The following is a 24,789-nucleotide window of genomic DNA, read 5'->3' on the forward strand; positions in this document are numbered from 1 at the left end:
GAATGCTCCTAATTTAGTGAAAGAAATCCGTTTAATGTCATTTCCATGGAGAATTAACAATAACATTTTATGTGAGCCTAGGAGAAAAGCAACAAAAAAAAAATACCACTTCTGTTTACTCAGGCTTTCGTAGAATGACAGATGAAACATTTGTCCGAGGAATATTTAGTTTGTAGCGGATGTAGATTCAAAATTAGCAATGTGAAGAATACTCCATTTGTAGACAAATTTCACTGGTAAATGAAAACTAAATATTTTAACACAGGCATTAGAGGTAGAAAGAGGAGTACAATACATAATCAAATTGCTTGTATTTCCCCTCCTCTATACCTGCATTCTCACTGGATAATCACTGCTTTTTCAGCTAGTTTACCCTCAAAAAGAGGAACATCTGTTAATTTTGCCTGGTCAACATCTATTCTCTATTCTTTTTGTAGAAACACTGATTTTTGCTTGAGAGATCATCTGCTCTCTCTCCCACTCTATTTGAGGTGCAGCTTTATGCACCCACCCTCTCTGGGGGTGTGTGTATAATCTAAGCCTAGAAAACCACTTCATCCAATCCCTCAGTTATTGCTTCAAGGATGGGCATGTGACTAGTTGATAAATCAGAGAAAATCTTGAGATTTTTGCTAAAATTAATGTAAAGGAGAAATTCTCTCTTTATTCTGACCTGTTGAACTGGTGGGATGGGTTCTAGGTACTATCTCGCCACCCCTGGTAAGAAAGCCTACCTGAAAGGAAGACCAGCCAGACACAAACCAAAACTGAGATGTAGAGATAAGAAAGGAAATAGATAAAGAGAGTAATTTCTGAACACCTACATAAAGCTGTACTCAAAGCTTTACCATTTGGGGTTTTTTTCAATTATAGGAGCCAACTATTTCCCAATTTTACCTTAACTAATCTGAATTAGGTTTTTGTCACTTAAACTGAATTCGTCCTAATGGATAATCATCTTTCTTTTTTGCTGGCTATCTGAATTTTTACTCATCTTTGGAGATATATTTGAGGACAATGAGTCCATAAGCCTTCCTAGGCCATCCTATCCCAGAAACCTCTTCCTCCTCAGAACTCTAATGCATTAGGGTGTTTTCTCACTCATTTGGCTTAGTGATGCCTCTTGCATTGCAAACGTGTTGAAAATTATTGATGCTTCATGTGTTGTGGCTTATCTCTATAGCAGAGTTGTGCTGTTGACGTTGATGTCGAAAATTAATCAATTTTCACCAGGCGCAGTGGCTCACGCCTGTAATCCCAGCACTTTGGGAGGCCAAGACAGGTGGATCACGAGGGCAGGAGATCAAGACCATCCTGGCTAACAGGATGAAACCCCATCTGTACCAAAAATACAAAAAATTAGCCTGGCGTGCTGGCACGCGCCTGAAGTCCCAGCTAACTGGGAGGCTGAGGCAGGAGAATCTCTTGAAACTTGGAGGTGGAGGTTGTGGTGAGCCGAGATTGCACCACTGCACTCCAGCCTGGGCAACAGAGCAAAACTCTGTTTCAAAAAATGAAAAAAGGGAAAAACATTCAATTTTCTCTGGGTATATGACTCATCTATCAAGAAGATGCTAAGCTCCCAGAGGACAATGTTGTCCCCAACCACCATGTCCTTACCCCACCTCAAATCCCTAAGAGTTCAGAGTTTATTGCCTAAGTTTTCTCAAATCCATGTGCAAAAATCAAAGATGAGTTCCGCTGATTACACAAGTATATAATTTGTCCTAGTAACATAAAATCTTGTAAGGGCTCAGTTTTTTATAGTCTGCCTTCCTTAGTTCACAAGTGAAGAAATCATATCTTTAGGACCTGTAAGAAATTAGTGAAGGCAAAGGGGAACTGACATGTTTTGATTACTCACAATATTTTAAACAACATCCTTGGGACTTTACATATATTTACTTGGCTTTTTCTTCCCAGTAGCCCTGCAAATTCTTATTATTCCTATTTTCAAAAAATGAGGAAATGAACTCAGAGAGGTTAATGAATTAGTCTAAGATCACATCCTAGTAAATGTATACTAAAGTATATGTATTCTTTTGTCTTTGTATTCCCAACATCTAGCACAGTCTCTGGCATTTAAAGGGCACTACAAAGTATTAAGCAAATAAAGGAATGATTGAATGAACAAATAGCAGATTAAAGTTCCAACTCTCCATCATACCATGCCACCTTAAAACAGGAACATAGCCAAAATAATTTCAAATATTTTTGTCATTTTTTAAAATTACACTGAATCATTTAGGATTCTCCATGTGGAAATATTGGTATTTCTAGATTTCAACAGCACAATTCTGCTACAGAGATGAGCCATAGCAAATGAAGCATCCTACTTAAGTGCTAAGACTTTTGAGTTAGAAGAAAATCTGGATACAAATCCTGTTTACTCACTCCATGCCATTGGATGAGTTGCCTATGTCTCAGATTACTCATAAATAAAATTGGGACAATGACAGTATCTTCCTTGCAATATTGTTATAAGGATTAAATAAAATTATGCCTAACACAGCATACTAATATTTTAATAAGATTATTTACTGTTATTACTGTAATATTTTCTTGTAAAGTCTAAACCAATATTCTCATGGCCATAAAAAGTTGGTAACATACAGGCTATTACATTTTTTAGGTATTTTTAACAACTTAGGTATGATTTTGAATATTAAGAAAGACACAGAAATATCACTTATTACTAGATGAACAGATATTCACAGGAGAACTCTCATAACTAAAAGTGACCAATATTACAACAAAATCAAGCTTTTCACATGTAGGACACTTTCATAACCATAAAGAAGTTAATAGCCTCATCATCCATCTAGTTACTCAAGTCAGAAACTGGAAATCTGAAACACACACAATCTTGCATATGTACACGTCAGTAAATACCTTCATCTCTCTTACTTAACACTTCCAAATAATTACCAAGTCTGCTAATTATATATCCAAAAGTATCAAATGCGTTTTCTTATCTCTATCACCTTTGCCACTGATTTTCTGAAGTCTTCAATAGCTCTAATATGGAAATTTTTGCTGTATGCCAAGTGCCAGATTAAGGAGGCTTTAACGAGGGTTGAAGATTTGGAAATAGCAAGAAGTGACTAGGTTTTGAAGATGTTTTGATAGTGAAGCCAACAGGGCCTGCTAATAGATTGGATGTGGAATTACTAGAGAAAGAGAAGAGTTATGGAAGCCTCTGAAACTTTTAGATGGAGCAAGGGTTGCTTGGTGGTTCCTGTCCTGAGATGGAGACACATCTAGAGGGGCAAATCAGGTGTCTGGGCACAAAGCACCAACTCCAAAACACACGAGAATTTCAACTAGGATTATTGGTTTGCAAACAATAAGAAAAGCTGAATGACCAGAGCAAAGGCAGAACAAACACTAGTGCAGCTCTGGGGTCTTAGAAAGGTGGTCACGGACAGACCTCTGGGCACTGCCATGTGAAAAATTCAGCACCAGGATATTGTGATTCACAGTCTAGCCAAATAAGAACAAGAATTAGGATGAAAAGGCCGGGCGCAGTGGCTCACGCCTGTAATCCGAGCACTTTGGGAGGCTGAGGTGGGTGGATCGTGAGGTTAGGAGTTTGAGACCAGCCTGACCAGCATGGTGAAACCCCGTCTCTACTAAAAATACAAAAAATTAGCCGGGCGTGGTGACACACACCTGTAGTCCCAGCTACTCGGGAGCCCGAGGCAGGAGAATTGCTTGAACCCAGCAGGTGGAGGTTGCAGTTAGCCAAGGTCGTGCCACTGCACTCCAGCCTGGGCGACAGAGTGAGACTCCATCTCTAAATAAATAAATAAATAAATAAATAAATAAATAAATAAGTAAATAAAATTTTTAAAAATAATTAGGATGAAAAAATAGAAATAGATTAACACTTATTAAGAACTTCCTAAGGGCCAGGCACCTTTCCAAGAATTTCTGTGTATGATCTATTTAATTTTCCAACAAGTCTGTGAGAGAGGCATTGCCTTTACTTCCATTTCACAGGTGGGGAAATTAAGTTACCCAAATTGCACAGTAAGTGGAATGGGGATTTGAGTCCAGGTAATCTGACTGCAAAATCATATATAAACTTAACTATTATGCTACATGTCTCTGGGATCTAGATGGAGCAGAGTAGACGTTGAAATTGCAGGAACAGAAAGGAAAGGAAGGTTGGGATGACTACCACAGATCCCCATTACAGAAAGCACTTAAGGTAGAAGCCACATTTTGGGATAAGTCTATGCTGTGTACCCTCCAGGATCTGGTATTGGAGCAGGACCTGATTTTTGAGCCGCTGACAGCCCATGGGAACCATTCTGTGGGCCCAGGAAACTGAATCTAAATTTTCTGTTTGTTTCTTCTGTGGCAGCTTATAAACCCAGCTATGTAAAGATAAGAATTTTCCGTTTTCTGCTTTTAGCAGAAAAGTAACACATTTATGGGTGTGAAAGTGCTTTGCATTTTAGAAAAAAAAAAAGTCATACTATGAAAATAGAAAATTTTTTCCCTTTATTTTATTAAAAATATCATTGCAGTCAGAACTTGCACACCTGGGTTTCTCCCACATATTTTGCAGTGGTGGAGGAGCCATTTCTTTCAAGAAGGTCATTGTGAGGGCATTTTTTTTTTTTTTAAATGAATCACTTCTAATAGACTTTGCTTTAACTTTCGAGCTGGTGGATGTGTAGTTGAGGCGTCTGTGTGTACCTGAGAGTTAACATATGAGTACAGAGCTATGTGAGAACTCCACTAATTTATAAGCTACTTGATTCTCAGTTTCATCATTTTCCCAAAAATGTTTGCAAAAACTATGAGGAATTATGAAATACAAACCAGCCTTATGCCAATATTCCTCATTTCTAGGGCCCAGCCCTTAATCTTTCCATTTTATTTGGGGCTAGGAGCCCTGATTAGAAGATAAGAGGGTCTGGAGAGCCCAGAGCAGGGTGGTGATGCTTGACTGAGTGGCTCACATCAAAGGACAGCCTTATTCCCAAGTGCAAAAGACAGAATCACAGAGCTCTGCGGGACTCTGACATGTTGCTAGGTGATGACCCAGCCTTTATTGGAAATACTCAGACATACCGAACCTTTGTTCCAGCTTCTACTCAAGGTCATATTTTTACATGTTAACAGAATAAACCAAATCTTAGGTGACCAGTTTGGAAATCTTACCAATTCTTACAATTCTTATAATCAATTCCAAATGAATTGATCATAGTCCAACGACGTCTTTAAAGTATCTCTAAATACACAAATACGACATCAAATATTCTTAGGCTAGGATTTTCATTGCCAATATTATTTTCTGGAGGTGTATTAGTCATTCATTCATAATTCAGACTACCAAGGAAGCATCAAATGCATTAAATCAATTAAACTACCACATATTGGAGCACCAGAACATCATATTCAAGATGTATACAGATTCAGGCTCTAACTATATTTTTATATTTGTAGTCTGAAATACATACATAGGTGCATATACAACAAAGTGAAAAAAAAAATCACCAAATATGAAGTGAGATGGACCTGGGTTCACTCATCTGGTGCTACTGTTAACATACAATGTAACCTGGAGGAAGTTATCTAACATCTCTGAGCTTCATTTGCTTCACTTAAAAAATAGGGAACATAATAAAAATAGCAAAAAATACTGAGCAATTATCACTATGTGTGAGATCAGGATAAGTGTTTCAGAGGCATAATCTCATTTAATTCTCAAAGCAATTTTATGAGAAATAATATTATCCTTCCTTTGCAGATGCAGAAACTGAGGCACAGGGAAGTTGAGCAACTTGCTCAAGGTCATAAAGCTAGAAGGAGGCGCAGCCAAGCATGGGCTTGTTTGACCTCAAAGCCTACATTCTCGCCACTGCTCTAAACTGCTTATTCTGTTGGCTTGTCATAATGATTGAAGACAATGTACATAAATCACAGAGGGTAAGACTCAGCTCGTAATATGTCCTCCATACATTTTAGCGAACACTATTAATAAACAACAGATAAATCAGTGCTTGGTTTGATTAAATTATATATGATTGTATTTCTTCAGTGAAATTGTTGGTTATGCATTTCTTACAAATAATTCACAAATAGTTATGAACGTCTGTGTTGCAGCAGGCATTTTGCTCACCACGGTGGACCTGGAGGTATGTGAAACAGGCACTATCTCTGCCCTCAAATTTAACATGTGCAGGTTGCTGGATTGGACTAAAGGCCTGAGGAGAACTATAACAATCTCCTAGAGGGAACAGTGATTAAACATGGATCAATTGTGCCACCCATATAGCCTTCTGACTTACTGATCACGAATGATAGCAGATCTTAGCAAGTATAAATCAACAAGAGGAATTCAATGGTGCTATTCACTACTATGAAGCTTTTCATTTTGCCTCTTACTAAGATTTCAAAGATATTCTTGCCCCCACACACAAAAACAAATACTGTGCAATCTCACTTATATGTGGAATCTGAAAAAGTTGAACTTGTAGAAGCAGAGAGTACAATAGTGGGTGCCATGGGCTGGGGGTGGAGGAAATGGGAGATGATCGTCAAGGGTACAAACTTTCAGTTATCAGATGAACAAGTTCTGGGGCTCTAATGTACACGATGGGTGGTGATGAATGTTTTCATTAATTTGATTATTGTAAGCATTATGCAATGTATACATTTATCTAATCATCATATTATATACCTTGAATATATTTGACCTTTATTTCTCAATATTTTAAAATAAAATATATTTAAATTTGAAAAATATTTTTTCAAATTGTATACATACCCATGTATCATTTCCATTTTCATTCAATCCGTAAATAAGCTTTCTCAGAAGTTTTACATTTCTAAAAACTTGAATTTGGGGCTCTTTGGCTCAAAGCACTAGCGTCTCTCCTAAGCAATCCTATTCTGAGGCCTATCTTTATGTTTAGGATCCTAGCCTATGATTTTATAAAAACAACCGACCAAAAAAATCCCTCCAAGATGCCATTATTATAGCTAATTGCTAATGTGTATCCCTCCCGCCCCGCCCAATTTATCCAGCAGCTTCTCTTTTTTGTCAGATGTCAGATAGATCCCAAATGCTAAATCTGTCCTCTGGGCAGGCGAACAATTATACTGCCTATTGCCTCTTCTTCCTTTCGTTATTCTGTCATCAATTATGCTGTCCACAAGGGATTCTATCACATGAGGGTCTGTTAGCAAGAGCTCAAATACATGTAGCAGCTGTCTATTTGCAAATACAGAATGCCATGAACACATGGTACAGAAGGATGCTTACTTTTATATGCTTGTATCTTCTCATTTACATTAGATTATCCATTATCCTTTTTCCTTTCAAATGCTCCATATATAGTAAATAGCTTTATTTTTCTTTTCTACTAAACTCCACTGCAATAGAAATAACTAAAATGTTAAAAAGTATCTCAGATAGCCAAATCATCACAGCACAAAAAACAGCTCAAGCTTTCAGTAGCAGTAGAGATAATATTAATCATAATAGCCGCAGAATGAGCAAGTGTTTAGTTGTTACTACATTCCAGGCACTTCCCTGGCAACTTTACATATAGTTCCTCATTTATTATTCATAATTACCACATGACATGGTAGATGTCATTATCTATGCTCTTTATAATGTTCCTAGGTAGCATACTTGTGGTTTAAACCCAAATCTGCCTGACTCTGCCTCCCTCCAACTTTACACTGAGAATGAGGGAGAAGAGAAAGGTGGGATGAAAGGCAGGGGGAAAAGTGGACAGAGAGAAGAGAGAGAAATAATGGAGCAGAACATCTTCAATTCTTTTTTATTTTAATTTTTATCATACATTTACAAATTACAGTTGTATTTATTTATGGGATACAAAGTGATGTTATGATTTTTGAATACAATGTGGAAAGATTAGGCTAATTAATGTCTCTGTCACCTCAAATATTTGAGATTTCTTGGTGATGAGAACGTTAGAAGAAATTTACTCTCAGTGATACTAAAATGTACAGAAGTCAATGATTAGCTACATTCACTATGCTATGCAACTGATCTCAAAAAAAAAAAAAAACTTATTCCTCCTGAGACTTTGTACCCTTCAACTATTACCTCCCTACTCCTTTCACTCCCCAGCCTCTGTAGCCACCATTCTACCCCCTGCCTCTATTAGTTCAATTGTTTCAGGCTCCACATATAAGTGAGAACATGTGGTATTTGTCTTTCTGTGTTTGGCTAATTTCACTTAGCATAATGGTCTTCAATTCCATTCATGTTGTCACAAATGACAGAATTTCTTCTTTCTTTATATATACTGTATTTTCTTCGTAATCCATTAAACAAACGTCTATTGAGCACCTAGTACTGGCTGCGCATACCATCTACTTGTAACACAAGTTCCTTGCCTTAGAGAGGCATGTTTGGCTTAGAGAAGTACAATCTCCAGCCAACAAGCAGTCTCCACCTTAAGGACAATAATCAATATGTGCCAAAGTGCTGAGAGCACAGGGAGAGAGTGGGGCTCTGTCGAGGGAACTGGGGGAGGTTTCCCAGATAAGGTGCCTTTGAGCAGGAATGTAAGCAAAGCGTGAGTGTTCTCAAGCTGACTGAGGGTGGAAAGTTATAGGAGGCGGAGGTCACAGCAGGGTGACATAGCAGGGTGTCAGATGGAGGGTGCCCAGGGGGACTGAGTGCTTCAGCAGCTGCAGAGGAGGATACATGTGGAAGATTTTGAGAGGTAAGAGCAGAAAGGCAGGTAGTCTGACAGCACATTGGGATGGACATTAGGAGAGGTGGTAAGGAGGGCAGAGGAGGAGGCAGTTGAGGAAATATGAAACATGGGTCTGCCAGTGCAAGTGACTTCATGCAGCATGGTGTTTGAGGTTATCATAAGTCGTTGAATTGCGCACAATGTTTTGTTCAGTGCTTTTTGTTCTGACTGTAGATTATGCTAATTTTGATGGAAAGAAGAGAAATACATATAATGGTAAGGGTGGACCTAAATCAGAGCTTTGGGGTCTAGGAAATGAAAGTATAGCAGGCCGGGCACGGTGGCTCATGCCTGTAATCCCAGCACTTTGTGAGACCCAGGCAGGCGGATCACCACGTAAGGAGATCGAGACGATCCTGGCTAACACGGTGAAACCCCATCTCTACTAACAATCCAAAAACTAAGCCGGGCATGGTGGCGGGCGCCTGTAGTCCCAGTTACTCGAGAGGCTGAAGCAGGAGAATGGCGTGAACCCGGGAGGGGGAGCTTGCAGTGACCCGAGATCATCGTGCCAGTGCACTCCAGCCTGGGCTACAGAGCAAGACTCTGTCTTAAAAACAAAAATCAAACAAACAGAAAAAGAAAGTATAGCCTGAGAAAGCTAGGAGCTTGGGTGGAGAGGGAGCAAAAGCATTTCTGAACTGGAGACAGATACTGAAATGCAAGGCAGGTGGCATAGAGACAGGTGGGCTATTCAATTGTACACCAGGCATCCCTGGGGCTGGGTATCAGGCAAAAGATCAAAGGATGAGATGAGAAGACAAAATGATGCCATCATTATTTCTGTCTTTAAAAGTAATCAAATGGGCCAGGCGCAGTGGCCCACGCTTGTAATCCCAGCACTTTGGGAGGCTGAGGAGGGCCAATCACTTGAGGTTAGGAGTTTGAGACCAGCCTGGCCAACATGGTGAAACACTGTCCCTACTAAAAATACAAAAATTAGCCGGGCATGGTGGTTTGCGCCTGTGTTCCCAGCTACTCGGGAGGCTGAGGCAGAAGAATTGCTTGAACCCAGGAGACAGAGGTTACAGTAAGCCGAGATCCCACCACTGTACTCCAGCCTGGGTGACAGAGCGAGACTCTGTCTCAAAAAAAAAAAAAAAAAAAAAAAGAAAAGAAAAACCAAAAACTAAAACTAAAAACAAAATGATGAAATGCTTCAAGTGGGAACAAAAAGCACATTTGAACTGACAATATATCAATCACCACAACACAGTCTGAGAAAATATTTTGATGGCCAACCACAACAAAATATTATTGGGACTTGGGATGCTATTACATTGTTCCTTGGATTAATAATCTTCTTTTGTGTAGAAAGGTGTGTCTTGTCAGTCAAACTTTTCTTGATCTGCCTGCTTAAGGGTAAAATAGACCACAACACATGTCTTTAAACTGTCAGATCTGGACTCTTCCTGTAATCTCTCCCCATAGATAAGAAGTGGGATTTCAAAAAAGGGAAAGAACCCTTTGTATCCTAAATTTGTCAGGAAATTCTTATCAAGAATATACCTCTACCATAGTACTTATAATATAGCAGCAAAAAAAAAAAAAAAAAATGCAAGTTTTTATTTGTTGTTCTCTGGGACAAAGTTTCCAGTGGAATAATAGAGTCAAAAGATACTGCTTATGACAACTTATAATTAGACATTGTGTAGTCATCATTAAGTCAACAGAGCAAGTTTTTACTTCAAGGTTGCCATCTCCTACTTCTCTGTTGCTATAGATTATCATTTCCAGTACATACTCTTCAAATGGGAAAGCAGTGGCCAGGAACAATAGGGTAGAGATAAAGCTGGCAATGCAGGTTTCCAGGCAGCCCTCCTGGAGTGCAGTAAAATCCCCAAGGCCACGATAAAGTTCAGTGTGAAGAGTCCAAACGGGTGTCATACAGACCTGGGGTCCAGTCTCAGTTTTTTAGCTTAATAATTCTAGGACATAATATGCACAAAGCACTTGGCCCAATGCATGGCACACAGTAGACACTCAATGAATAGAAGCTGTTATTGCCACAAAATTATTTTTTGACGCATGAAAAGGAAAAGCCAGAGTCCAAGTATGGGAGAGCTCATCACTTCAAAGGCATAAGCATTCCTTTCAAATGTAAATCCTTCTGCCAACTTCTTATGAATATTTAGTGTCTAAAACTTATCTAAAACGATCACTAGTACAATAAGGTAGTATTTTACATGTCATTTTCCAGGACTGCTCCCTTTTTCCTTATTATTATTTATATGATAATATAAAATGTAAAAGATTAATAAATAGAAACTATAGATTTTTGGTCTTACCATTTTTGTCTGCTCTCCTCAGTATCTGCAAAGGGAAAAGGAAAAATTTTATCACCATTTTAAATAAATATTGCAGTGAACATCACACTTATACATAATTTATTCATAATTAAATAAAATACATTCTAATTTTAAGTAAAGGTTTCCCAATTGAGATCTTTCTTTATAATATCTAAAACCTGAAAAAGACCCAAATGTCCATGGATAGACAAACCATGAATGGACAAATCAACTGTGGTATAGCCATACAAGAGAATACTACTGAACAACAAAAATGAATGAGCTACTGATACACACAACAACTTGGATAGAACCAAAAAATAATTAGGCTGAGTAGAAAACCTAAATGCAAAACAATACCAACTTATAATCCAATTTATATAAAATTCTTAAAAACGCAAACTAATCTGTAGGGACAGAAAGCAGATTAAGGTTCCTAGGAACGGGCAGGGCAGAGAATGGTGGATTACAAGAGGATGTGAGAAAACTTTTGCAGGTGATAGAGATAGTTATTATCTTGAATGTGGTAATGGTTTCTTATGTTAAAACTCATCAAGTTTACACTTTACATATGTGCATATTAATGTAAGTCACTCATACCTCAATAAAACTGGGACTCAACAAAACATAAAAGAAAAATAATACATCATGGGTAAAGAGTAACCCACATGTCTATGCTATATCTACTTTATACTTTATTAATCATATTATCTTGGATGTATTTTAAATTGTCTTGATGTATAAGAACTATTTGGCCATCCGGTACCTATTACTCTTTAGTAATGATTTCTAATGTTCTTCTGGAAAGCCAACCTTTCCTACATGCCGGGCCTAGGTGCTCCAGTGCTGGGAAGGGCACTTATGTCTGACAAACATGGTGTCATATTCCTCTGGTCATGGGACTGCTCAGGCATGAGCATATTAGGGCCAGTGAATGACAGGCCATGGTTTTGCTTGAGTGTTTAGGAGAGAGACATATTCTACCTCCTGCTGACTTTGAACCTGGGAACATATAGGCAACGCACTGCTGTCATTCATTTTGTTATTGGATATATTGTAGGTTGAATTGTGTCCTCCAAAGCCAAATGTTGAAATCCTAATGCTAAGTATCCATTAATGTAATAGGGTTTGGGAGGAAAAGCCCTTGATAAAATCCAACATTCCTTCATGATAAAAACTTTGAACAAACTAGGCATGGAAGGAACATACCTTAAAATAATAAGAGCCATCTATGCCAAACCCACAGCCAACATCATACTGAACAGGCAAAAGCTGGAAGCATCCCCTTGAACACTAGAACTAGAACTGGAACTGGAACAAGACAAGGACGCCCACTCTCACCACTCCTATTCAACATAGTACTGGAAGTCCTTGCCAGAGCAATCAGGCAAGAGAAAGAAATAAAAGGCATCCAAATAGTAAAATAAGAAACCAAATGATCTCTCTTCACTGATGGTAGAATCCTATACCTAGAAAACTCAAAGACTCCACCAAAAGTCTCCTGGGACTGATAAATGACTTCAATAGAGTTTCAGAGTACAAAATAGAGGTACAAAAATCAGTAGCATTTCTATGCAGCAATAACATTCAAGCTGAGAGCCAAATCCAGAATGCAATCCCACTTACAATAGCCACACAAAAAATAAAATACCTAGGAATATATTTAACCAAAGAAGTGAAAGACTTGCACAAGGAGAACTACAAAACACTGCTGAAAGAAATCATAGATGATAGAAACAAATGGAAAAACATTCCATGCTCATGAATTGGAAGAATCAATATTGTTAAAATGGCCATACTACCCAAAGCAATGTACACATTCAATATTATTCCTATCAAACTACCAATGTCATTTTTTACAGAATTAGAAAAAACTGTTCTAAAATTCACATGGAATGAAAACAGAGCCTGAATAGCCAAAGCAATTCTAAACAAAAAGAACAAACCTGGAGGCATCACATTACCTGACTTCAAATTATACAATAAGGCGGCAGTAGACAAATCAGCATGGTACCGGTACAAAAAACAGATACAACAATGAAACAGAATAGAGAACCCAGCAATAAAGCTGTATACTTACAGTCATCTGATCTTCGACAAAATCAACAAAAATAAATAATGGGGAAAGGATTCTCTATTCAATAAATGGTGCTGGGATAGCTAGTAGGTCATATGCAAAAGAATGAAACTGAAGCACTATCTAATACTATAGACAAAAATTAACTCAAGATGGATTAAAAATTTAGATATAAGACCTCACAATATAAAAATCCTGTAAGAAAACCTAGAAAATATCATTCTTTACATTGAGAAAAAAATTCGCCTTGAGAAAAAATTTACGACTAAGTTCTCAAAAGCAATTGCAACAAAAACAAAAATTGACAAGTGGGACCTAATCAAACTAAAGAGCTAGAGCACAGGAAAATAAACTATCAATAGAGTAAACAGAGAATCTAAAGAATGGGAGAAAATATTCACCAACTATGCATTCAACATAGTACTAATATACAGAATCTGTAAAAATCTTATTTCAAAAAACAAAAAAGAATCCCATTAAGAAGTGGGCGAAAGACATGAACAGACACTTCTCAAAAGAAGACACACAAGTGGCCAAAAAAAGTATGAAAAAACGCTCAACATCACTAATCATCAGAGAAATGCAAATCAAAACCACAATATGCTATCATCTCACACCAGTCAGAATGGCTATTATCAGAAAGTCAAAAAAACACAACCAGATGCTGGAGCTGCTGCAGAGAAAAGGGAATGCCTACACACAGTTGGTGGGGATGTAAATTAGTTTAGCCTGTGGAAAGCAGTTTGGAGATTTTGCAGAGAACTTAAAACAGAACTACCATTTGACTCTGCAATCCCGTGACTGGGTATATATCCAAAAGTAAATAAATCATTGTCTCCAAAAGACACATGGCACTTGTATGTTCATTGCAGCATTATTCACAATAGCAAAAATGCTAAATCAACCTAAGTGCCCATCAGTGGTCAACTGGATAAAGAAAATGTGGTACATATACATCATGGAATACATAACAGCCATAAAAAAAGTACAAGATCATGTCCTTTGCAGCGACATGGATGCAACTGGAGGCCATTATCCTGAGTGAATTAATGCAGAAGCAGCAAACCAAACACTGCATAGTCTCACTTATAAGTGGAGCTAAACACTGGGTACACATGAACATAAAGATGGCAGCAACACACACTGGGGACAAGGGTTGAAAAACTAACTGTTGAGTATTATGCTCACTGCCTGGGTGATGGAATCATTCGTACCCCAAATCTCACCATCATGCAATATACCCATGTAACAAATCTGCAGATATTCCCCCTGAATCTAAAATAAAACTTTAAGTTATAAAAAGAAAAGAAATAGGGTTAAGATAAAATATAACTGGATTGGGTGGTCCCTAAGTCCAATGACTGGGGATCTTACAAGGAGAGAAATTCAGAGTTGCAGAGATAGAGGATAGAGACCATGTGATCAAAGAGGCAGGTATTGGCGTGGTGCAGCTGAAAGCCAAGGATGCCAAAGTACTGACAGGTGCCATCAGAAGCAAGAGAGGAAGCATGATACAGCTCCCCCTCTGGAGCCTTCCCAGGGAGCATTATCCTGCTAGCAGCTTGATTTCGCCCTTCTCACCTCCAGAACCGGGAGAGTACATTCTATTGTGGTAGTTTGTTACAACAGCCATAGGAAATTAATACAATATATAACCTGGAAAGAACCAACACCCAGGAAAGTAGTGTTCAGAGACTTAAAGAAAATGGGTCCAGATGGCACTCCCTGAGTCTCTGATTAAGTAATCTTGATGAAATGATCTCTGCTTTTTCATTACAGGAGCCAATACATTTTTTTTTTAACAATCTCAAAACAGTTTGCATTATTTTTTCTGCTAGCTGCAATGAAGTTAGCCCTGATAGGTATGCTAATAGAAAATAATCTGGATAACATACTACAGCGCTATGCTATATACAGTACCAAAGAGGATGCCCCACTAGCACATTGCAAAGACAAACTTTAATTACTTGAAAGGGGCCCTTGAGGATGATTTTTTCCCTAAGTAACTTGTAGTTATAGTTAAATAACCAGAGCTATTCTTATATTTAGATCGTCACTTCTTGCTGGCCAGCTTGAAACATGAGCAATCGTTTTTATTCCCAAGTTGTCTGTTTTACTGCATTCTACTATAAAAACATTATCTTCCTTTCATTCTGCCGACTTCACGGAAATGAGGTATAGATAAATCTAATCATTGCCACAATGTGTTTTAAGATACTAGTATTACTATTAAAGATCTCACCCATGAAACTTTTCCAGCAACAGGTAGGTACCATCACCCAGACTTGCATGCAGAAGAAGACAGTCCTCCTTTTTCACTAAATTGATGTAATTACTGCAGGACAACTGCTTTCAATTGTAAGAGCTATGCTTAAAGCAAAATGAGACCCAGATTCTTTTTCCTCCATAGAGTTAATTGCTAGAGGGGATTTTGAGGATTCATTCCCTGATCACAACTAGCTTCTTCCTGTTCTCTGCAACCATGGAGCCCCAGCTGAGAGTCAGGGAGACATAAAACACATCCTATTTCTTACTTTTGATTCATTCTAAGATTCTATTTCAAGCTGTATTTTGTCCTCAGGAATTCAAAGTAACTAGAATAGGATAATCACACACCACAGAGTTGGACCCAGGACTTCTGTTCATTTCATTTCATAAAGAACAATCTCAACTAGCATTTAGCCTCTGAAAGATGAAATAAAAACAGCAGTTTTTGTTATTAAGACAGTTCTTGTAATTAAATATGAACAGAACTGTCTCTGCTGCAAATTTTGCCTCTGATCCCACAGACTAATGAAAAATGTACTGCGGATGAGAATCAAGTTCATTATGTTATGGTACCTGAATAATCTGTGTCAGCTGATCTTAAGGTTGCCACCATTGGATGGATGGTAAATAAATTTAAATATTATGGTCAGGCTTAAAATTTGAAGACAAGTAATACTGTGTTTTTGCTACAATTTGAAGATTATCAGATAGATTCCTTTACTTCAAAAATATTCTTTGATGGCCTCAAGTAAAATTCCTTATTCATCACTTTGTTATTGAAGGCAGGTGTTAAAATGTAAATGTTGTCTTTGAAACATTAAAAAATGGACACAATCATCATTTACTGAACTAATATTTCTAAGTGCCTCCTACCAGGAATCAGGTTAAGATTTGATAATGAGGTGAAATAGTCCCTTGGTAGATTCCTGAGAAACTGGAATATAGGCAGGGACTCAGGACTAATCCACAACATGGAGTCCCACCACACAGGGTTGGCAGGAGTCTCTCCTACTAGAACGCCTGGGGTCACCCAGGTGTCTCAATCATTAGACTACCTGGGGTCAGACGGGAGTCTCTCCCATTACCAGGGTGGGTGGACCCAGACTTCGAGCAGGTAGTTTTACTACCAGGCCACTGGTTGCCCTGAAACTGGATATGGGGAAGCACGTACTGAAAGATGGATGGAGAGAAGGAATCAGCGCACATATTTTCAACTTCTCAACTTTGCCCACGGTAGGCCCAGTGTGGGAAAACAATTTTTAATGTATGATAACAGTAAGACTGTTTTTTAAATAATTATTTTATTATTTTTTAAAGTTCCGGGGTACATACATGTGCAGGATGTTCAGGGTTGTTACATAGGTGAACGTGTGCCATGGTGGTTTGCTGCACCTATCAACCCATCACCTAGGTATTAAGCTCAGCATGCATTAAGTTTTTTTTCCTAATTTCTGCTGGTTCCTATAACTACAAGAGTGACATTTGTACTGCAAATGAGGGTAGAAAATGATGAGATTAACTGCCATTCTCTGAACTGGACAATCTCATTCAAATGAGCATGTGTGTGTGTGTGTGTGTGTGTGTGTGAAATGAGGTGAGATGGGAGGTATGTGGCTATCACAGAGTTCAGTCACAGAACCATTGCATCTGGAAGACTCGTTCGGTTTCAACAGTCCTCTATACATCTCACACGTCCTACAAATGAGCATCTATGGGGCTTCAGAATTAAGTATCGTTGTGAAGAGAAACTATTTTTTGTTTTCACCAAGTTCCTGACCATCTATGCACTGTATCTTGCATTCAGAGTGTACATGAGTGTGCGTGCTTAGACGAAGGAAGGAGGGGAAGACAAGCAGCCTTCACAACCTTCCAGCCTCATTCCCACTTCAGCAGTGAAATGGGGGACAGTCACTTCCCTTCCAGTTAAAAATAAAAGGAAAACTGATGGGAAAGGAAAGTGGCATTGGGTGGGTGAAGTTGCAACTAATTTCATTTGGGAATTTCTCTTGCTTTTGGGGATGAGTTGAAGGTTTGTTTTTCTCCCTTTGCACAGTAGCAGAGTTGATTAATGTAATGACTCAAAAGAGGAGACACATGCTACATGGACTAGTATTCCAAACTAGAGTTCCTCTTCTGTTAGCTGAATTGCAGCAACCTGGGAAATGATAGTTCATTGGTGTAAAAGGAAAAGCAATAGTCATCCCCCGGTCCTCTGTGTTGCCAGGACCCAGTTGAGTCCCTCTCCTGTGGCTGGCAGGCATGCTGTGTGCAAATGCTCGCTCCAGCCTCAATGCACTGGCATACCTTGGCACCAGTGCTAGGTTTTCTAAGCCTCCTGTCAGTATTCAAGAGTATTTATGATGAACCGATACTTAATTCTGTCATATTCTAGCAAGACAATTCTATAAATTAGATTCATGAAGAAACAGTCCCTGCATCAGTTTGTGAATTTAGCTACTGTTACTGTCATTTAATGCACTCAGTGTGGAACACTGAAATAACCATAATATTTCAAATTTATGCAACACTTTTTGCTTTGTTTCCATTTTCCAAACTATGAGCTCTTATTTCATACTCAAAACAGCCTAAGAAAATATCATAGCCATTACTATTGCTGATTTGGAGAGGATACGGAAGGAAAAGCCAACAGTTGTGGCAAATTTACCTCTGATTTTCTTGTTAAAATCTGTCTCTAGTTTCTAACCAGCTGGTCATGTGTATCATGTCATTAATAGTATTCTCAGTAGCAGTTTAAATCATTTCTTAAATGATTGATTATTCCAGTGACATTGCAATAAAAAGCACTGCAAATCAAAGTTTTCCTCAAATTTGGAAATTATCTGTGTGATACAGATGACACACAGATAATTACCTGTTCCAGTTTGGAACAGGCAATATCTATCATTTATTTATTATAATATGAAGAGAATTTTAAAAGTAATCTTTCTTGATAGTGCCACTAGAATATATTAAATCTAATAAAATAAAGTTATGCATGTATAGTTCACATTTTATTTTGCTAAAAGTGGTATGATCCAGAAATGAATAATTCACAAATCCCTAAGTAACAAATCATTTTTTGTATCACATATTTCACCAGTGTTAGATTTTTCACAAAATAACTCAAAGAAAAGTGTAAACAAAATCTTTTCCATTCGAGACAAAATCCAATAGCAGATATTTTTGTAGACTCTAGCATTTTACTGACAAACAAGCATGTCAACACCTCTCACAGGGAATCGGTTTCATATTTTTATTTTTAAATCTCTGAAATATAAAAGGCAAGAGCACCCTATTCATAGACGACAAGTTCCTTTAGTACAGGGACCTGATGCTATTTGTTTACAGACTGGAAACAATCATGCATGCATAATAAAAAATGAAATTTTAATTTTCTCTTCGAAAACATTGCAGTTGAATACTTAAGCAATGACTGGTGTATGAGTCAGGAGGATGACTTTCCATATGTATAGTTTTAATCCATTCATCTCCACATTATCACCAGGGTTTGTTAACTGCTTTTTAAAAAGCATGAGGAAGCACTTGATCTCAATGGGGGACAGAGTGAAGATCAGGTCAGAATGAATGGAGGCCCCACTTGTCCCCTTTGAATCAACTCCATGGCCCCTTAATTGTCAGCCTCATAACTGACATGATTTCCAGGGGCCTTGACTTTTCAGGCATGTTGTGGTGCCCTTCTCTTCTCCCAGCTTACATCCTCAAGGGCTGTATGGCTCTGAACAGCATACTTGAATAAGATCAGCCTGTTAAGCCATGAGCACTAATAACACCACCTGATTGACCCAAGCCAGGCAGAGATAAATGCTCATGAAGGATAAGGTACTTAACTGTTTGATTGGGTGGCTGAATAGGAATGACCACACCTGAAATTTGGTGGGAAGGCGATGACCAGCTCAGAATGCCTGGATCTCCAATTGGAGCCACCAGGTGATAAGGGGTGAAGGCTGCCAGTACACACAGTTGAACCTCGCTTCTATCATTTGCCTTACAACAATTTGAATTATTGTTAGGAGCTTCTTTCTCTAGAATTAAAAACAATTCTAGCCAATCCATTCAAAATAAACTTGGGAGAGCTCCTCACATCCTCCTATCCTCTTTATCTCTGCCTCACCATTATGATACTAATAATTTGATTTCCTCATATTTTCATCTCTCCGCAAACAAATGTTACCTGGTTTCTGGCCCATCTCCCACTCATTTTGATTTTAATAAGAAAGGATAACTCAGAGAAGGGTAGAGGACAGAGCATATAGCGCTCCTCCATGTCCTTTGACATTTTCTATCATGCCTAAACAAGAAGCAGCCAGAATTGTCCCCACTGAGCTAGGCACGACCTCCGGCGACAGCATGACAACTGAGGGGCTGGGAGAGCCCGGAGCCCGGCAAGTAGCTGAGAGAAACCCCAAAGCAGAGAAAAGAGATGGGCAACAGAGGGAAAAATACAGAGAAAAGAAACAGCAGGAAGGAGAGGAAAACAAAATTGAAAAATAAATAAGAAATAAAAGTGCTGTAAAGATAGAAGCCACACCATACAGGAAAAAACAAACAAACAAACAAACAAAACAAACAAACAAACAAAAAACCAGCACAGAAGAAAAAGAAAGGATGTGATCAGATCAGAGTAATGAAGGCAGGCAGTCGACACCTAAGTGAGAAATAGGACCAAAGGGAAAACAGTCAAAAGCTAGAATTGATGGAGATGACAATAGTAATTAGAACTTAGAGAGGAACAGAGAAGGAGAATATCAGGGAAGAAAAAGGGAAAATAGAAGAGGTGGCAGCGACAAAAAGAATCATTATGAAAATCATCTTTCCCATTGCTGTAGAAAGTAAAACAAATATGTTCTAAGTAATTGTTTCCGAGGGGGTATGGGGGAGGATGACGAGGGCATCTCATTCTATACTGCTTCCCTCGCTGGGTTGCTTGAGAGCATCCACGAGGGTGGAGGCTGCAAATAGGGCGCATTAGAGATGAGTAGGGACACTGTCCCCACCTCACCCCCCTACACCTTGTGCCTCTTTAAAATGTCCTATGCACTCAAATGTCTGTTGTATTTGCAATAGTGTCTCTACGAAATCCAGCCTGTTGGAAAATCTAACTTTTGTAATTTTCTTAAGGGTGTTAAGCCACAAGCTGCAGGTCTGGGACAGCCCTAGCTGCAAGTTAAGGGACAGTCGTTCCTCCTGCATTTGCATCGGTGGTTTTCTGGAGGGAAAGGAGGTAGTTCTCGCCTGTGTTCTGGGGACAAAGCATTAGCTGGTCAGCACCTGAGCCGAACCCCTTCCTTTCGGGGAAAAGAAAGATGCTGTGAAGCAACCGCCCAGCTCCAGCTGTCTGTACTTACGTCGAGGAAGATCGACATGCCCTTGGAGAGGTGCAGAGCAGAGCTGAGCTCCTCCGAGGAGTTGTTGGAGGACGGCGATGTCTCCTGGGAATCCTCCATCCTCGGGAGCCCTGATCGCCGCGGGCGGAGCGGGGCTAGGCTGACGCACCCACTCTGGCAAGGGCGCGGCCGTAGCTGCTGCTTCGCCGCCGCCCGGCTCGGGATCCTGGTGGATGTTCGCTCCCGCGCGCGCCTCCCTCCGCGCTCCCTGCGCTCGGTGTCCCCCCTCCCTCCTCCGGCCTCCGCTCCCACGCGCTCCAACTCTCGCCTCCCCCTTCCCGCGGCTGACGGCGTCTGGATGGGTGTCATCCTCGCACTTAGCAACGCGCGGAGGGGAGCGGGCTCTGCCCTAGGCAGGGCCATCGACCACGGCTGGAGATAACCTGGGGGCCCCTGCCCGCCCCACGAGGGCCCCAAGTGCAGGGATGGAGGAGGGCATCGGGACAGACAGAATGGGCGAATGGCAAGGCGTTTGTCCTGAGCAGCCAAAGAGCAAAGTAAGGACGCCCCCAGCCTCCCCCCAGAGTGGATGCCATAAGTAGGGAGGAAATCAGAGAGGTTCTACCTGCTTTAAGTCCCGGTGGCCTCTCTGCCTGACCCTCCCCAAAGGCGGGGGCGGAGTTCATGGATACCAGCAAGCCAGGAGCAGCTGGTTTGGTGTAGGGATTAAGCCATTGGGTGTTATCTTGCGCTGTAGGGACTTAATCTGTAAGCCTCACTTTTCCTCATCAGTAAAATGGTCACGCTGGTCTCACCCCAGAGGGTTCTGAGGCTTACCTGTGGCGGTGCTATGAACTCTACCTAGAGTAAGCTTCCTTAAAACGTTTGCTATGGGGCAAGGATTGTTAGGTGATGTTCAAACATGAAGTTTTCCAAAGTCACAATAAAGACGAAGTCCTTATCTGTGTTCAAACGTTTAAACGAGGGTAATTATTCAGTATTTGAGGGCTTCTGCGAAGGCTGTAAAAATAGGAAGTTGACCACACCTTTCATCAGGAGAGAGATCCAGTTTATTGGGCATCTAAAATGTGTATGTGTCGGTTACAAACTTGAGCTGTCTGGGAGCAAGATAAGGCAAAAAAAGAAGGAACCTTGTCTAAACAAGACTCTGCCTCTACCAGTGAGGATCTAGATCTCCGTTTTGTGGCCTTCGGAGAAAAGTAAACACGTTCTTTCTATAAGACAGGCCCACACACAACCAAAATGCTGATCAACATGTGAGTGTCTTAAAGGCATGTAAAATGTGCTAGGGGTTTCTTAGGAGGGACAGGTTACACTCTGGCTGTCGGGACCAATAAAAGCTTGATAAAAGAAGCGGTATATGAAACGGACCTCACAAATCACCATACTTAATAGAAATAGAAGGAAAACACTTCCAGGCAGAAGGAAGAGCGTAAGCAAAGCATGGCCCCAGGAAAGCACATGGAAGCTGGAAGTAGTCCACTGGGGATTCCTGTAAACATACAGAATCCCAGATCCGACCTGGGCTTTCCAAATCCCAATACTAAAGTACTGTCTAGTCCAAGAATCCAAGTCCCCCTCACCCTAATGATTCATACACAGTTGCTCTGTAGTAGGGTCAGGACTAGGGTGTGGCAAGTGAGGCCCCTTGAGCACGGAATCTAAGGAGACACTTGCTCTCAATCCCTATCCTGTGCTTGCATGATCCTGAGAGTGACTTTCTTAAGTTTTGCACCCTAGGTGTCTCATTCACTTCACCCAAGTCCCACTGCTGCTTTGTAGATGGGTGCTTACAAGAAAATGAATCCAGTTGTTCTCAACTCTGCCTGTACATTGGAATCACCTGGGGTGGGTGGTAACTTTAAAATGTGTCCACAAATTCATTGACATTCTTCCTATAGAGAAGTGGGTCCCCTCCCCTTGAATCTGAAAGACGGTGACTGCTACAATGGTGGAACAGAAGTGATGCTATGTGCCTTCCGAGGGTAGGTGCATAAAAGCTTTTGCAATTCCACTTTTTACAGTGGATTTGCTCCTAGACTCTTGAACTTCCTTATAGGAAGTTTTTCTACCTTAAGCCACCATGCTTTGAGGAAGCCCAAGCTATATGGAAAGGCATATGTAAACACCTGGCTTACAAGTCTAGCTAAGCAGAGCCTTTGCATTATCCCAGCCTGAGCAGCAGCAATGTCAATGAGGAAGCCTGCAAATGACTCCAGCCCCCAGCTCTTGCAGACATCCCTAGCTGTGTGAGTTGTCCCGGCCAAAACCCCGGATATCATGGAGTAAAGGCACACTACCAGTGCTGTGCCCTGTCAAAACAGTTGGCCCACAGAATTGGGAGCATAATAAAATGTATACTGTTTCATACAAATAAGTGTTGGGGTGGCTGGATTTGTAACAACAGATAATCAAAATAAGGAGCTAACCCTCCCTGCACAAACACACACACACACAAACCAAACTGATGCCTGTGCTTCATCCTCAAATTCACTTTCAATTAGCATGTGGTGGACCCAGTGGATTGTTTGAAGATTTCTATGTGATTCTGATGTGCAGCAAGGATTAAGAATCACCAAACTTAACTGTGCTGTACATACAGTACAGGAAAATAGTAGAATAAAATCTCAGAAAATAGGCAGAGGCTACAGGATGAAAATCTGTGAAGCCCAAGGACAGAACTCTGGACTTAATTAGGTAGAGACTTAGAGACATTAAACTTAGGGGTGAGATATTGATTGGAGCTGTGCTTTAGGAATATTCCATCTGGCATCTTTATGTGCATTTTCCTCATTAACTGCAAATTTCCTTACCTGAATTGTGAGAATAGACCCTTTCTTTGACAACTGTGCATCAAAATAAATACAAAATCATTTAAAAAAACATACTGGTCAACTCATCAAATGAACACAGGCCATTCAAATCACTGAAGGAGAAAAACCATGAGAAGGAGGGGGGCTGTCAACTATGAACATCAAGTTACTGAATTTATCAAAATAGCATGTTGTTTATTCCTGCTATCAGATGAAGAATTGAATAGGTTTTTCTGCAACAAGTGCAGTTTAAGTCCGACCCCTCTAACCCAAATTGTGAGGGTCCCTCAGGCCTCAAATTCAACCTCACAAGTGGTAATATTTTTATGCCAATCCCATGGTAACAAGAACAGGTAATAAAGGAGACTTTCTCTGATTATAAATGAAGAACAGGAGAATAATCAGCAGTCATCAAACCAGGAAGCTGTTTGTAACACTTTAGTAAAAACATAACTTTTCCCCTTACTGACAATGAATGACATTTTCTGTACCTGTGGCTTTGCTTATTTCTTCTAATGGTCTATCAAGAAGAAACATAAATTATTAAGCAATCAACTGGTCACTATTTATTTTAATGATTCCTGTGTGAACGCAGGAATACATTCTGCTCTAGCTGACTTCTCTTTTTAATGGAAATGTAATGTTCACAGAGACTCTAGCAGAAAAAATGGCAATTAGATTCACATTCACAGACAAATTCAATAGGCTTTATGAAGTGGCAACCAAATATATTGTTATAGCTTTCTTTTTATCTAGATGGCACGTATTTTTGAAAGCAGTTTTCACACATTTTCATGAAACACACACGCTGCACTGCTGTGCACACTATCAGTCGCAAACAGCAGACAACCGACTTGAGGGAGGAAATGCAACTTCTTTGTAGCAAGGGCCTAAAAAAAATAGAAATGTAATTCCAGGTTCCAGTTCTCAGGCTTTCTATGATAAGACTTTGACATGAAGATATTTCTAGCATTTTAGGAGATGATAACTGTGTGGGAATATATTGTATTTCAATCTATCTCTGCCTCGTGGAAGAACTATTATCTAAACCATTTCAGACAGCTGGGAATCTATCTTATTTCTATCTTAAATTCTAGGGAAGGTTATCCTTCCCTTTTGACTAATGACTCAGAATCCTTTCAGTCAGGTTAGTGGACATTTCTGTTGTCTTGGCAGCTTGGATCCAAATCCCCTTCCTCTTTAAGTGCCTATCCCCATGGTGTG

General features: G+C 39.7%; 1 protein-coding gene across 1 annotated transcript in view; it reads right to left on the reverse strand.

The window, feature by feature from the left end:
- Nucleotides 1-20,982, reverse strand: part of LOC105497276 (N-terminal EF-hand calcium binding protein 1) — a 173,446-nt gene extending 152,464 nt beyond the window's left edge. Inside the window, exons 1-2 of the mRNA XM_011768284.2 lie at nt 20,753-20,982; nt 11,042-11,066 (exon numbers count right to left, since the gene is read on the reverse strand). Of these exons, the coding sequence (XP_011766586.2) occupies nt 11,042-11,066; nt 20,753-20,851 (124 nt within the window). The 5' untranslated portion in view covers nt 20,852-20,982. The remainder of the gene's footprint in view (nt 1-11,041; nt 11,067-20,752) is intronic.
- Nucleotides 20,983-24,789: the final 3,807 nt, after the last annotated feature.

This window comes from Macaca nemestrina, chromosome 8, assembly GCF_043159975.1.
Source record: "Macaca nemestrina isolate mMacNem1 chromosome 8, mMacNem.hap1, whole genome shotgun sequence".
In the NCBI taxonomy this organism is placed as follows: Eukaryota; Metazoa; Chordata; class Mammalia; order Primates; family Cercopithecidae; genus Macaca; species Macaca nemestrina.